The 17,095-nt window shown below is 31.9% G+C and overlaps 1 protein-coding gene across 2 annotated transcripts in view; it reads right to left on the bottom strand.

Annotated features, from left to right (window-relative positions):
* The window catches only part of VPS13A (vacuolar protein sorting 13 homolog A), a 270,364-nt gene that overhangs the window by 20,599 nt on the left and 232,670 nt on the right, over positions 1-17,095 (bottom strand). The window contains exons 68-69 of one of the 2 annotated variants that reach the window (XM_061200328.1): positions 14,240-14,354; positions 13,812-14,035 (exon numbers count right to left, since the gene is read on the bottom strand). In XM_061200328.1, the coding sequence (XP_061056311.1) occupies positions 14,015-14,035; positions 14,240-14,354 (136 nt within the window). In that variant the 3' untranslated portion in view covers positions 13,812-14,014. Of the gene's footprint in view, positions 1-13,811; positions 14,036-14,239; positions 14,355-17,095 lie in introns of those variants that run through there. The other variant, XM_061200327.1, reaches the window with a different exon arrangement.

Genomic DNA, 17,095 nt, shown 5'->3' on the forward strand with positions numbered 1-17,095 from the left:
AAATGATGTTTGTTAATTTGTTTTGGGGAGGGGGAAAAGTGATCTGACAATATTATAATGAAATTTATCTAGAAAAAAAGTGATATTATCCAGTAAGTTATGAAAAGAGAATGAGAACTACCCTAGCAGATATTAATACAATTTATAAAGTTGCAGGCGTGAAACAGTTTGATGCTAGTGGAAATTATATACAGACATATCAATAGAAAGACTACAGATTCCAGAAACTGACCAAAATGCAATAGGATTTTATAAAATCCTATATATCCAAACATAGGAATTTATAAAATCAAGACAGCATTTCAAATTATTGGTCAAAAACATGCATTTTCAAGTAAATGGTGCTTCAAGCAACTTGCTGGCTAAAGCTAGATCCCTATTTCTCTCTCTTATTTTTTCCTACTTCTCTCTTTACACCAAATTAATTCCACATGGATCACTGATTTAACTATACAAAATGAAACTACAGAAGTACTAGAATAAAATAACATTTTAATAACCAAAGTGAAGGCTTAAATATAAAACACAAGGTCCATAAAACTTAAAGTAAAAAAAAAGTTAAGTGTGGAAATTAAACACTAATGAATAGCAAAACAGTAAGCAAATAAACAGAAATAAAACAATATCAAAGGATAAATTGGGAAAATATCTGTCAACACAGTGATATATAACTAATTTCATAACACACTGAATTCTAGTAATATGAATAAACCAATAGAAGAAAAATGAGTAAATCTATAGGAAAATGTGTAAAGGATATGAACAGGTAGTCTAGCAAAACACAAAATCTGACAATAAACATATGAGAAAATGTTCAATCTAACTCAAAATCAAGAAAATTCAAGTTAAATAAATGTATCCTTTGAGCCAGCAATTCCACTGCTATGATTTATCTTATGCAAAGGTATGCGAAGACATACTTATAGGAATCTTCATGGTTATATTGTGTTAAATGCGAAAAACCTAAATATTCAGAAACAGGAGACTGTTTAATTACAGTATAGGCATACAATGGGACATTATGCATGAAAAAGAAACAATCCTGCTTACAAGGGTAATAAAAGGTAGATCTGGGACTTCCCTGGTGGCTCAGTGGTTAAGAATCCACTTGCTAATGCAGGGGACACGGGTTCTATCCCTGGTCTGGGAAGATCCCACATGCTGCAGAGCAACTAAGCCCGTGTGCCACAACTACTGAGCCTGCGCTCTAGGGCCCCGGAGCCACAACTACTGAAGCCCGTGTGCCTAGAGCCTGTGCTCCGCAACAAGAGAAGCCACAGCAATGAGAAGCCCGCGCACCGCAACGAAGAGTAGCCCCCGCTCGCCGCAACTAGAGAAAGCCCGCGTGCAGCAACGAAGACCCAATGCAGTCAAAAATAAACAAAATAAATAAATTTATTAAAAAAAAAAGGTAGATCTGTGTGTACTGATACAGAAAGATGGCCAAGATATAACTGAAAATAAATTACTAAGAATGAACGGGGGAGTTGAAACACATACACATACACTTATTTATATAAACATAAAAAATTTCTGGAAGGGTTCGTGGTAACACACCAAATCTGTTCATAGCATTTATCTCTGGGCTTGGGAAGGATAATGGTGGAGGTGGGGTTAGAAGTGAAGCTTTTATTTTTAACTTTACATCCTTTTGTTTCAGTTTTTTGGTACTGGAAAAGAAATTAGCTTGAAAGTATTTATTTTCTTTTGTTCTATATGGCCAAGTTTTAAAATATAGAATACAAATGTTGATTTCCTCAAGAACATCGCTACTACTAGAAGACAAGAGTCTATAAACCCCATTAATAGATTACAATCTTCAAATAACTTGAAAGCTAATGGTTCAATTCTAAGTAACTAACTTCTATTTCAATATTATGTTAAGTCTGTGTATTGCAGTTGAGTCTGCCTTTCATCACTTTCCACTTTTCAGACCCAATCTAATCCATACATTTAAGAAATTAAACCACTTTTAATAGTCACAATAGCATCTGATATAAATAAAAGCTAAAAAAAAGTAATTCATGAAGTGCTTTTTGGAGTTCATCAAAAACCTTAAATGCAACACTTGAAACATGAATGGTCAATCTTTAAATAAACATCAAAGATAACTCAATACACAGCAAAATTTTGCTGGTCAGTCTCCATTAAAACATGCGACTATGGAATAAGAACAGCATTAATGAGAAGCTACAACTTTGAACTAAATCCCGTAGAAGGATGGGAGAGAATGTGATAACTTATCAGCCATCATCTTTCATCATGCTGTAAAGAATCTACAAATGTCATGCCTTTGGTCACAATTTCCTGCCAAATTACTTGACTCCGTAAATTCACTACATATGAAGCTTTATACTTTTCAAAACATCATTTATATTATTTTGAAAACCTGGAATTTTAGACCTCAAGGAGTATTATTGTTCATCCAAACTAATCTCTTCCTTTTACACATGAAGAAATTGAGGATCATTTAAGTGTCTTTCCCATCTAATCTTCACAACAACCTTGTATTATTAGGTTAAGATTACATTTAAGTGACTTGCTTGGGGTCATATTGTCAGTTGCAAAACTGGGCTCAAAAAAGTGGTTTCTTCACTTCTAATTCCAGTGCCTTGCACTACACCATGATAGTATCAGTCACACGTTTCCATGGTACCTCAAAAATGTCTTCAATATCCCTGGATGCTGGATGTTGCTGAGGAAGGCTGCTAAAGCTGCTCAGGCTGGCTTAATTTTTTTAGGTTAACAGCATTCAAATAGTGTAATATTAATACCTTATCTTCCTCCACCCCAATCAGATACTAGGTATGAATGTTTCTACTAAAATAATTTGGGATACCCTTTAAAATAAATGACGAATTAGCAAAACCAGGGCTAGGAATCACATGTAGTCTTTGCATCAAGACCAAAGCTAGGCAGAAAAATCAACAAATTTGCCTGAAGTATCAAGTACAATAGCCAGTACTATAGACATGTTAGCCTCACTTACATGCTATAGTGTTAAAGGAAAAGCATTTTTTGCCTTATTCATTAAAAGAATATATGAATTATCCATCATCACTTAAGAACTTTCTTAAAGAAATAAACAGAGAAAGACAAAGGAGACTGTATTCGTTATATGTAATTGTCAGAACCTACAGGTAACAAAATGTATGGTTATTGGTAAGGGTCCCTTTTGCATTAGAAAAGTTGAGTATGTAAGCCTTAGTTTACTAGATATAAATAAATCCAAACCAAATTGATTATACGTTAGAAACACACAAAAAGTAGGAACTGGAAAGACAGTTGTGTCAGGGTTATCCTCTACTAATATCCGTATTTCCTGCCAGATAAGTCCCAGTACTTTAGAAAAAGAACACACCTAACAACTATAGTAATACAGAAAACACTGCTAACACTTTCCAAGCATCTAAATGCTATGAAGTAGCACAGTTCTGTAACAAACACATTTCTGAAAAAACAAAGCAAAATATGAAAAGATAGATGATAGGAACAAATCACTAACATGGAAGACTTTAAATCGCAAACAATATAAGGTACTAATATTCATTGCAAATATATTTAAGAAAATTGGGTAAAGATAAGAATACAGTTAAGCAAAAAACGAAAACAAAATCTGTTCAATATCTGTTTCTTTTGGAAGATGAGTTTCATAGAGGTATATATATATATTTTAAGATAGCAGCATGAGTGATAAAAGGAAAATGAAATTCATCTAGATGAAAAAGATAAAGAACAAAATGCTATCGAGCAAGAAAATCTACTGGATAATGAATAAATGGTTTTATAGATTGGCTAATTTGAATAGTTTGGAGACAATGGGGAAAGATGAAAAGTTTATCAATGGATTATACTAAAAAATTAAGTGTACTTTTAAAAACGACAAAATTCAGGGAGGTAAACAAAACAAATTAAAATGTAAATGCGACCATTTCTCAATTATTTAAGAAGTAAATAAATAAATGACTTGTAATCTTCTCTTTAGAGAAAAATGTAGTAAGTATAACTTCCTTAGAGTAATATGATTAAGGCTTAGGGATAAAAAAGGTTTTATCAATTCACTTTAAATATAACAGATCTGAGGGCTATAGCCAGGAAAAACAAGGTATTCAACTAAGCTTCATGGGCAAATATAGTAGAAATTCATTACCTGAAAGCTCAGTGATTTCATATATATAGCAGAATAAATATAAACACAAGTGAAGAATTGGTATTTAGCTTATTACGTGAGGCAAATTGGTTTTTTAAAAAAACTGAATCTCATTGACTGTGTCATCAAATCTGAAGAGGCATAAGGCTTTGTTTAATCCCCCCCCATACCTTTGTCTCCTGCCATGCAAATAAGCTATTTTGACAGTCAGCCAAAGTATAAACTATGCTGACAGCTTACACAGGACAGCTGAGCATAACACTGTGACATAAAATCAAATAAAAGAAACTATTATCTTAAGAGATGTGAATTGTCACCAACTGGTTCAACTAAAACAGTCTGGAGAAAGGACAGAATTATGCTCATGACATAAATTATGTGCACTGACAACAGCAGACCATTAATTAACGTACCTAATACATTCTACAAGAAGAGCCAGAGAAGTTGGTCAGAAGTACTGTAAGTGGATAGTTACAAAAGTCTCTCTAATGCATTTCCAGCAGAACCTCTATTGAACATTTACTGACCCATGATACTATATAAACTTGAAAAGAGTAACATTTCTTTCAAAATACTGAAATAATTCAGAGCAGTCCAAATCACTGAGGTTTTATTGTTTCTATCGCTTACCAATTAATGTGTGGAAACCGTCACAACATTCTAACTATTCTATTAACCTTAAAAGAAAAAAAAAAAAAAAAGGCAAAATTTAATGATGGTTTTTTATTTTGGCAAAGAGGAGACAAATGAGGAATATAGAATAATGATGACCAGAACCAGCATACACTGGTTATTATTCATCTGGAATAATGAAAATATAGTAAGTTCCTATTAGACACTGTACTAATAATCACATATATTATCTTGCTTTTTAATCCTAGCAACACCATCAAGGTACTATTATCTTGGTATTATATACCAAAGTACTGTTAGTACTACAATTATCTTCATTTTATAGTCTGGAATATGAGATCAGACTAGAATAAGACTATAAAGCTAGTAAAAGGAAAAGGCTGGTACTGAACTCAGGTTTACATGGTTCCAGAATCCAGGCCCTGAGCCATACGGTATTACTGCACCCCAGGTATTTTTACTGTCAAAATGAGTTAGCATAGAAGAAATACATATATTCCAGTAGATGAAGTGGGATCCCATTTTAACAGCTCATTGGAATATGGATTCAGATAGTTCACAAGCTGCGTCACATCTCTTGTAATACTTCAATTTCATATAATACCCAGGCATAATTATCTCTTTGGAAGATAGTAAGACTAATAAACAACTAACTCAGACTCAAAGTTCACAAAATGTCTAAACGTACATTTCTCCATACGGCTTCCTATAAGATTCTTTAGCGGTAAATTTTCACTGATATACAGTTCATCAGAATCATCAGCAGACAGAATATCAGTTTCATTTGAATTTACAACTAAAGACTCTTAACTGGCAAAAAACTATACATGGTGTTTCCTTTTATAGATGACATTAAATTTTGTTTTTAGATGAATGAAAGCGGCCTCCAATCTAATTTTCTATGAAGATGAATTGTTCCATTTGGCAAGACAACAGCTTTTCTCTCATAGGATATTTGGCTAATAAAGAAGACTTTTCATAATTTATAATAAAGTCTTCTAACAATATTATTGTTAGAGCACACACTAAAAAAAAATATGAATGAACTTTACTAAGCTCAAGTTATGTTCAGAATCTATGTGCTGTTGAAAGTAACCAAGGGACATTGTAAGGTAGGGCTCTCATGTATCAGTAGGGAAGTCTTGGGTTGAATCCCAGGTTACAATTTAGCACCTTTAGCTAAATAAAGACTAAAGAGATTTTAAACTAAAACTTACTGCAGATTTTTAGCTCTATTTGCACATCCTCGGTAAGCAGAAAGTAAGACTCAAGTTTAACCTATCTGAGCTTAACATTTTTATTTCGTTTAAAGTTAAATGTGCTACTTTAATATTTATCCTTCCATAATATATTTATAAATTTATGGGATGAAATGATGACAAACTTTTGAAAAAGATTTAGTAATCAAATTAGTCTCATTTCAGTTACTGGATTAAAAAATAATTTAAAAATTCATTGTACACTTTTTTGACAAAGAGAAAACTGGAACCTCCCCTAAGTGGAACCATCACCTCCAGAAAAAGACACAATTTCAAAGTCTTATTCACACAGTTATTTTTATGTAATTCTGGAAGGTTCTAAGTGGGGTGAGTTAGTCCATTGGTCCAAAATAAAGTTAGTGGGACTTACTACTAAATGTTCAAAAGTATATGCTTTCAAAAATAATGTGCCAAAGACTCTCCAAGAGAGTTCTAGTAAGCTAATAAATGAGGTATGAGAATTGTATCCAAGTTGGACAGGTAATCTTTTCATGGCATCTGCTTTATCTGAGATGCTAACTCTAATTTGCTTTGATAACAGAATTTGGCTCTCTTCAGTTTTCTCATCCCATTAAGAAGTATGCTTCTGGAGAGGAAGAGTTAAAAATGAAGAGTGAAATCCAATGGGCCTTTATCTCCTAGTTCTTGTCCACTTACTCAAAATTTCAGATGAAGCCAGGAAGAATGTTCAGCACTACTCTGGTGATCTGACTGCCTATGATAAGCCCGTTTTTTCCCAGATCAGTTGTAATTCTCCTCCGGAAGTAAAGGGAAAGACCACATCAGCTGAAGGTAGTTATCTTCCAATTGCTATTAAGGCAGTATTTGAAGCTAATTATAAACATCTGTAATTTCTGAAAGAAAAGAAATATACAACAAACGAAAACAGCCTCCCTTCTACAACTTATATAGTGCCATCTATGATATCTTTGTAAGAGATGTAAAAGATTCAAAGAAAACACAGATAAAAATTTTAAATGTCTGAAATGGTTGAGAAATACTACCCCCATGGGACAACCCAGCTGTCAATATCTGTACACAATGAAACCCACAAAGATTATACATACATGCACATACACAAATGAATTTTAAGAGGAGAAGATTTATTTAAGGGGTAAATTTTTTTTAAAAGGCAGAGTCAAAAGGTAAAAATATGTTCAATCAAAAAGAAAAAGCTTCTACATCAACTATAAAAATAGAAAGGTCCTGCTGGTGATAACATATTCCAGAAGTAAAGACCAGGTTTCCCACATTGGGGACCGAATGGGTCACGTTTTTAATCTTTAGAAGTTAACAGTAAGTAATTCTATTTATAAAAATTTACAATAAAATAAAAAATATATAACATAAATTTATATATTTGAATCATAATTACATGAATAAAAATTAAAAAATGAAATACACTGTAATAAATGGTGGGGAGACAGGGTAAACTTTTTCCTTTCTATTCCTATTTTTCTTTACTGAGCATATATTACTTTAACAATGTAGAAAATAACCTACTTTAATTTTTGAAAAATTTCACATCTTTTGTAAAATACTAAAACTGTAGATTGAGAATCAATGTTAGTCCAGTGATTCGCAAGAGAGATTTACCTTTTTCCATGGAGTGCGAGTCGCTAAATTTTTTAATTCAAAGAAACTCCAAGTTTTATTGAATACATTCAAAAAATCTTTGTAGACATAATAGAGTTAACAAGCTATTCACAGATAATAATTTACAGTATAAAAACATAGCATTCCCAATTAAGAATTATATATACTATCCTGATTATCTGTTTATAAAAACACAATGACTATATTTTGAATGCTCAAATAATTAAGGATCTCTAAGAAATAGCATAATGCAAATTTAGTAGATATCTTTGTTACCATTTCACTGTGTAGGATATGTATATGCAATAAAGATGGTTACATTAAAAACCAATTTTACAAAATTATTAAATGTTTATTTTAAAGCTGATATTTGGAGGTACACTATTCCTATATACATATTGGTTGATATGAAATAATTGTTAAATAAATTTATCATACTGATTGAGAGATAATTACAGACATGAAAATGGGTCTACCACATTAAAACAAACCAAGCCATAAACTCCTACATATGACCATCATAAATTATTCTAATTAGCTCCCTAACACGGTCTGTGTTATTTGAAATCATGTGTTTCATTCTTCTTTGATTCAGGCCTTTCTGTAAGGTTTTGTATAGTATGGCTTGTACTCACTGCACTTCATAAATTTGAATATTCATCTACTGAAATTAAAGATTACATTAACAATCTAAACATTTTTAATTGATCTCCATTTATTTCAAAGGTATAGGGATAGGATAATAAATAAAACTGACATTCTTTTTACATATCCATCATAATTATTATTTGACTTAAATGAATAATTTGTGTATCTTATTTAGACCCTATAGGACCTTTAATATTTTGGACTACTACAATAAATTACAAATATGCAAGGAAACCTATAAAAGAAAAAACTGTGGCTTGAAGATACAGCAGAAAAGTACTCAGTAACAGTTGGATTGTTGTTTCTGGTCCTCCTTCCATCACTATAGGAAAAGTATAATGCAAAATTTCACCATGGGATTTAAACCAGACAAACTACTATAGTAGCTGTCACAGCAGTCATCATTCTATAGTGTATATGACCCTGGGACGTAAAATACAGCAGCACATACTTCATGTTGAACTTTGATGTCCTACTCACAGATCTAAAATGGCTCCATCTGTTAATTTTCATAACATGACCTGAAAGTCAACACTCAACACTGCATCAATGATATGTGTTTTGAATAATTTCAAAAGGTAAAATTTATAAAATTCTGATTATTTTAAAAGCAGAAGCAAATTGAAATTTATTCCAACTTCCTTTTCAATAAGGAATATTGAAAGTCAGTAATATTACTCTGGATTTACTTTGTTATATCTATACCAATGTGAGCATCAATTAATTTCATTTATAGGCTCTTATAAACAGATTATTTATCCATGGTGATAGGTGTTCACAATTTTAGGATTTTTATAAACTCTTCTTTCTGCCAGTTTTCACTATGTTATTCAAGTGTCAAGTAGACATAAAGGAAAATAGAGAATGAGTGATTATTCCTTTAGAAAAGAAGAGAGAAGAACACTCCATCCCTTTATCCCTTTTTCTATACATAGGCAATGACCACATAGAAATTTGGAATATAAATAAAGTTAAAGGATATGGAAAGGTGTGGTATTACATAGTCAATCTTTCAAACTCAGCTTTCTCACAAGACTTTATGAGATGGATACTCCCATTTTTAAAGTTCTAATTAATTACAGAGCCACTAATAAACAAACAAAAGAACCGTTCATCTCATTTAAAATCCCAAAATTGAACTAATTTTCTATATATTTGATGAGGAATAAGAAGATATTTTTCTCGAAGTCCTATATCTCCATCAAGAAAACACAGCAATCCTCAGGCTTAAATTTTTCTCAAATAAAATTAACATAATAAATACATTTTTTAAACTGAAAAAATAATTAATACCTGTCAGCAGAGAAGCTTGAAAAGATTATTTCACTGGGGCAGGAAAACAGAAACAGAAAGAACAAGGCCAATTATACTGTTAAGAGAATGTATGCCACTTCTAAGGGCTAAAAACTTAAGGATGAATCCCTAAGGTCACATGAACAAAGTTTACTAGTTACTAGAATATTATTTTAAATCTTTTTACTGTTTAAGAGATTTTAAATAAATGTAATTCTACCTCCAATTTTCTTTTCATTAAAATGGTAAGGCACTGCTAAAATATCCAGAACTTTTCCCAGATAAATTCATAAGGACCTTTGTGAAATCTGTACCGTAGAATTAAGTGTCACAGACCAACCACAGGAAACTCAGTAAATTTCTTGCAAACAAGCAGTTAGCATTTTCTCCTTTAGAAAGGCCGCATGCTTAGCATAGTTGGAATCAAGAAGTCAATGAAGAAATTACCAAACCCTTCCTCCCTCAGGCATACACAATACATAACAACAGACTATGTTCTTTCCAGCTTCCAGTAGAAGCAGCAGACTTTGTTTGATTTTGACCAAGGGTGAGAGAGCAGTGGATGCAAGACAAAGACAAATTGCCTCTGATACCAGTAGTGACTATTTTAATGGTCACTGTTCTAATTTATTTACTTATTCCAAAAAGATAAGAATACTATATTTTGATGAAAACAGTAATTAAATTCTTTGACATTCACATATTTCTTAGTCCTAGCATACACAACCTGGATTTCTACTTAATTTGAATCAACGCTAGGCAGGTAGACATTTCAAGAGCAAAATTTTTTAGCTTCTTTTTTTGTAAGCTCAATACTAAAAGTCTGAAATAGTCATTTTCTAAGAAATAGAGAATAATGATTTATAGAGATAAAATCTTGATAAACCTAAGAATTAGAAGAGATTCAAGTCATTGGCTGAATAAATTAAACCAAAAGCTGAACAATTAAGGCAATTATCTACTACAGTCTAATATAAGCTCATTATAAGCAAAATGCTTAACATAAATTAAGGTAATGTTCCTTTGTTGATCCAAATGCAGAGCAGTCATAAGGGATTAAACATCATACTATTAACAGTCATTAACTTTTTCGAGTTGTTTTTTTTTTTTAAGTACATCTGATATACTAGAAAAATAGAACAAAAAGTTTCATCTAAGTTTGAAATAAAAAAAGCCTTCAGTATGCAAAACATAAAACAGATTTGCTTATACATCTTTCAGGAACATAGATAACATTTTCCCAATATTATCTAGAAGAAATACATATAATTATGCTTACTATAAAAATTCTTCTGTCCTGAATTAATTCATAACATTTTATAATAAGGATATAGCACATGGATATGTAAGCTAATAAGTAAATATAATGATTGTAAAACCAACTTTGTTCACTGTTTCACAAAATGTATACATAATAAAATGAAATAAAAGAACCAAAGAACATTTTTCTTCATTCTCAGACTATAAATTATTTCATTATCTAACCTCTATGACAAATCATGAATGTTTCTTATAATAGTAGTTCAACCTATATGATTTTGGAATAGAACAACAAATTCATATTGCTTCAAGTTATATAAGTTTATTATTATTAAAAGAAATTTGACAAAGATGCTTTTAAAATGCTAAATAAATATAAAATATTGACTGGCTATTACTATTCTTTCTCTTTTTTTTTTTTTTATTACTCAATTACATTATATTACAGCCCAGAAAATTTACAGAGAACATTAAAAACAGCATTTTGCTAACAAATAAACAGATAATTTAAAATGAAACTAGTGAACATTAAAAAAATTTTTTTCTAACTTTAAATCTTAAAGACAAACTGTTATTACAAAGCTATAAAACACATAAAGCAAATGCTATAATATATGGTATGCCCTACTTTGGCTATAAAATACATTTTTCCGTGCTTAAATAATGCATAAATTTTTGTTTTTGAAAATACATAGAAAAACATTTAAAAGGAAAAAGTACTTTTAACTCCATATGGGCATTATGGTAGTAGTCATACAAAACATGTTAATGAAACATTCCAAATAAAATGGCAAAGAACATATGAATTTGAACATTTCAGATCTGACTAATCATCGTCATCATCATTATCATCATCACTACTTCTACTGTGAGTCATAATCCACTCCCTGTAGACCTGAATTTTCTGTAAGCATGGTAAAGAAAAAAAGAAGCACAAATGTTAGTTAAGTATGGCAAATTGCTTGGAAAACATGTAAAATTATGAAATGTTCAAGAAGTCAATAATTTTGAAGAAGACTTCAGTTCTAAGTGAGGCAGTAATTATGGATATAATATTTCATAACCTGATAGACTAGTTAACTAAACTCCACTGGTTGGTACACTTAATGTATAGAATAGCTTGATGATACCAGTAAATTATTTTGTGACTATGTTAGAATTATTCTATTTCTCTAGTAGGCAGCTTTAATGGACTACTAGGAAGCACTATAATTATGTGCCACTTTCTAGATAGAAAGGTACACAATAAAAGAGTGTATCTCATATTTAATTATCATATATAGGCATATATAATTTAGTGAACACAGAGCACCCTTTTTAGAAAATTAGAAAACAAAAGGACAAACATTTGAAAGTATTAAATATTTTCTAAGGGCATTATTATGAAATCAGATTAAATCTAGGCAGATGAGATTTGAAATACTGCTTATATGTCATCTACTTCTTTGCCACAGCACTGGTATTTGTATATTTTAAAGTGTTTGCTAATATTAAAGTTTTGATTCAAAAAAAGCACCATTACCACTAAAGCAACAACCCACTTCTTACACCTGTAAGAGAATAATGCCAAACACAAACATCCTAAGGCATCTGGTGAATTCCTATAGGTATTCCGACTAATACTGTGTTTAATACTCCTGCTGAAAAATAAGTAATGGCTGACAAGGATTGTGAGATTTTAGTCATTTAAACAGCTCTTTTAGCAATTAATTCTACAACTGGCCTAATGAAAATAACAGGCATGTTTAAAAATACAGTCAATAGTCATGATCTTAAATCCCAAACTTTAGAGCTTTAGAAAACAATCAATGGAAAAAAGTGTAGAACAAATTTACTTGTTACTGAAATCAAGTTATCAGCCGTGAAAAACTTTTGGTATGTCATGGCTTTCTTATCATCTGTTCTCTAATAATGCGGATGTATGTCTAAACTCTCCTCACTACTCATCCTTACTTCCTACTAAGTTTATAAAATAGTTTCTCAAGAAATATTTTTAGTTTTGTGAAAGGTGATTTGATAACTATTCAGTTTAGTAAAATGAATTAGTAATATGTTAACTGTGTTCTAATAAGGGAAGGCAGGTGCTGAGTAGATATGTATGTTTCAATTGTATAACTATAGGTGACTTCTGCAACATTTCCAAAGAATGATATACTGTCATTGTAGAGTTTGTCAACCTGCCATTTAGAACACAATCTCTCAGTAGATTGCCAGTTCTATCCCAATATGCAATTATTCTGATGCTTTAAAAACATTTTAAACACAATGTAAAACCACTTAACTAAATATCACACATTAACACAATACTTATAGTTTATGGAAGTACATTTAATGCAAAATTATATACTGTGAACATAAAGATATCAAGTACTATGAATACTTTCAAGTCTGTATGAGTATTTCAAGTCTGTACTATGAGTATTTTCAAGTCTGTACAATTTATTATTACTATGAATATTTTCACGACTCCTTGTTTTCAATTAAATGATTTAATTTAGTATTTCACATCTAAACCACAGAAACGACTTTAAATTGGTATATCCTATTGTGTATGTTATCCACAGCATAATCCAGATTTTAAAAAGTCCAACTTTCAAAGCAGAAATTATATAAACAGATAAAATATTCTATCTTCAAACTGACTATTGCTCTAAAAGCTAATTTTCCTTACTAAAAGATGTTGGTTTTCATGTAAATTGCTTATCAATTCCACAGGGTTTTAAATAGACCACACAAGCATAAAGCGGGAAGAGGGTCATGGCCATTTGAGCATCTTCAAAAGAAAAGCAGGAGAACCCAAGAATTCACAATAGCAGTGGTCATGATTTTTTTCCTTATCCATGCCTAACTGGACATGAGGATTATATCTGGAATAAAAGCTGTTAGTGGTTTGAAGGAAGCACCCTAAATAGAAATGGTCTAACTGGGTAAATAAGTACCATCAACTGTGAGGGTACATAAGGCACAATGGCTTTCAACAAATCTAGCAAATCCAGTACAGAACTAAGAGTATCCTATAAAAAGATCAGATTTGCTAAAAATCCTATACAAAAAGTTACCAATATAAAAGCTTTTCTTTGCATTCAAAATACAGAAACAGCTGTACGTAGTTTGTAAATTTTAAGACTAAAATCTACTGTTGGCTTTCACTTGCAAAGTCATGCATTAACTCTTTTCATATCAAACTTTTTGATGCCTGTAAAAAAGAAAAAAAAAAAATCTTACAGTAAATAAATGTACATTTAAAACCTCAGTAAATGTAAGAAACTTTAAATGGAATTAAGCAAAACATATAAAAGTCCAAATAATCTAATATATATTTAAAGCATTATATAGTTACTTTAAAAAAAAGCTGACTTGACTATAATAATCTTAATTCATAAGATATTTCTTCACCCACCTGTAACATTTGATTTCCAGTACCATCCCTCAACCTGTAAGGTCTGATAACTCCATCTTCATTAAAGAACCTAGGGGGTCGCAGACTCTCCACTTCATCAGAAGTCTCTGTAGCTCTAGAGGGAAAACATATAACTTGATTTTAAAAACTACTCAAAAACTCCTAAGTATACTTTAAAATGAAACTACTAAAAAAAAGATCTTCTTTTGGATAAAATGAGACTATTACATCACTTCTCTTTTTTAAATTCTGTCTTTTGACACAAATAATAATAAGTTCTCTAGACAAATGTAGAACTGTAAAGAAGTGTGATTATAGATTCTCTTGGATTTTCTTTGTAGACAATAATCAGAGAATCAGCGTATGAGTACTGCTTTTTCTTTTCTGGTTTAAGACTTTTAATTTCTTTTGCTTTTCCTATTTCCTACTATATTGCATTATTAGCTCATCCAGCACAATGCGAAATACATGAGGGGATTGCAAGCATCCTTCTCTCATTCTCAACTTTAAAGGTAAAGCTTCTAAGAGTTCTTCATGAAGTACAGATATCAGCAACTTTTTTTTTTTTTTAAGGCACTGCTTGTTAAGCCAAGGAAATTCATTTCTACTCTTAAGTTTGCTAACTTCTTTTTTTTTGTCATTGCTATTGAAAATCTTGAATGAACAATGAATTTTAAATACGGAATTTTCCCCTGGTCATTGCTGTGATCCTGTGGTTTATCTCCTTCAAACTATTAATGCTTTAAGTCACATTACATGGTTTTCTAATGTTCATATACCCTCACATTCCTTCTAAGGCTTGAATATGTACTGTTTGAAACACATATACACATTGCTGAATTTGGTAATATTTTATTTAACATTTTTTGACTGTATGGACCTACATGAGAAAGACTCATTTATTGTTCATTCATTCATTCAACAAATATTCACATATTCAACAAATATTAAGAGCTTACCATGTAATGTATCCATATGTACAGACACATACATATGGATCAATCTCCAATTAAAAGCAGAAATTGGCAGAATGGATAAAAAAAATGTGATCCAACTATATGCTGTCCAAAAGAGGCTCATTTTAGAGTCAAAGACACAGATAAGTTGAAAGTAAAAGGATGGAAAAAGATATACCATGTAAATAATAACCAAAAGAGAGCTGGAATGGCTATACAAAAATCAGAAAAAAATTAGACTTAAAAAAAAACAATTCCTATTAGACACAAAGAAGGACATTTAATTTTTTTTAATGAATTTTTATTGGGGTATAGTTGATTTACAATGTTGTTTTAGTTTCAGGTGTACAGCAAAGTGAATCAGTTATACATATACATATATCCACTCTTTTTTAGATTCCTTTCCCATACAGGCCATTACAGAGTATTGAGTAGAGTTCCCTGTGCTACACATTAGGTCCTTATTATTATCTATTTTATATATAATAGTGTATATACATTAATCCAAATCTCCCACTTTATCCCTCCCCCACCTTGCCCCTGGGCAACCGTAAGTTTGATTTCTACATCTGTAACTCTATTTCTGTTTTGTAGCTAAATTCATTTGTACCATTTTTTTAGATTCCACATATAAGCACTATCATATTTGTCTTTGTCTGACTTACTTCACTCAGTATGACAATCTCTAGGTCCATCCATGTTGCTGCAAATGGCATTATTTCTTCTATGGCTAAGTGATATTCCTTTGTATATATGTACCACATCTTCTTTATCCATTCATCTGTCGATGGACATTTAGATTGCTTCCATGTCCTGGCTATTGTAAATAGTGCTACAATGAACACTGGGGTGCATGTATCTTTTCAAATTATGGTTTTCTCCAGATAAATGCCCAGGAGTGGGATTGCTAGATCATATGGTAGCTCTATTTTTAGTTTTTTTAAGGAACCTCCATACTGTTCTCCATAGTGGCTATACTAATTTACATTCCCACCAACAGTGTTGGAGGGTTCCCTTTTCTCCACACCCTCTCTGGCATTTACTGTTTGTAGACTTTTTAATGATGGCCATTCTGACCGGTGTGAGGTGATACCTCACTGTAGTTTTGATTTGCATTTCTCTAATAATTAGTGATGCTGAGAATCTTTTCATGTTTTTTTTTTTTTTTAATACATTTATTTATTTATTTATTTATCTTTGGCTGCGTTGGGTCTTCGTTTCTGTGTGAGGGCCTTCTCCAGCCGCGGCGAGCGGGGGCCACTCCCCATCGCGGTGCGCGGGCCCCTCACTGCTGCGGCCTCTCCCGTTGCGGAGCACAGGCTCCAGACGCGCAGGCTCAGCAGTCGTGGCTCATGGGCCTAGCTGCTCCACAGCATGTGGGATCCTCCCAGACCAGGGCTTGAACCGGTGTCCCCTGCATTGGCAGGCAGACTCCCAACCACTGCGCCACCAGGGAAGCCCTTTTCATGTGTTTTTTAGCCATCTGTATGTCTTCTTTGGAGAAATGTCTATTTAGGTCTTCTGCCCATTTTTTGATTGTGTTGTTTGTTTTTTTGATACTGAGCTGCATGAGCTGTTTGTATATTTTGAAAATTAATCCCTTGTCGGTTGCTTCATTTGCAAATATTTTCTCCCATTCTGAGGGTTGTCTTTTTGTTTATCGCTTCTTTTGCTGTGCAAAAGCTTTTAAGTTTAATTATTTTTGTTTATTTTTGTTTTTATTTTTATTTTCATTACTCTAGGAGGTGGATCGAAAAAGATCTTGCTGAGATTTATGTCAAAGAGTGTTCTGGCTATGTTTTCCTCTTAGAGTTTTATAGTATCTGGCCTTACATTTAGGTCTTTAATCCATTTTGAGTTTACTTTTGTGTATGGTGTTAGGGAGTGTTCTAATTTCATT

The sequence above is a fragment of the Eubalaena glacialis genome, chromosome 9, assembly GCF_028564815.1.
Source record: "Eubalaena glacialis isolate mEubGla1 chromosome 9, mEubGla1.1.hap2.+ XY, whole genome shotgun sequence".
NCBI lineage: Eukaryota > Metazoa > Chordata > Mammalia > Artiodactyla > Balaenidae > Eubalaena > Eubalaena glacialis.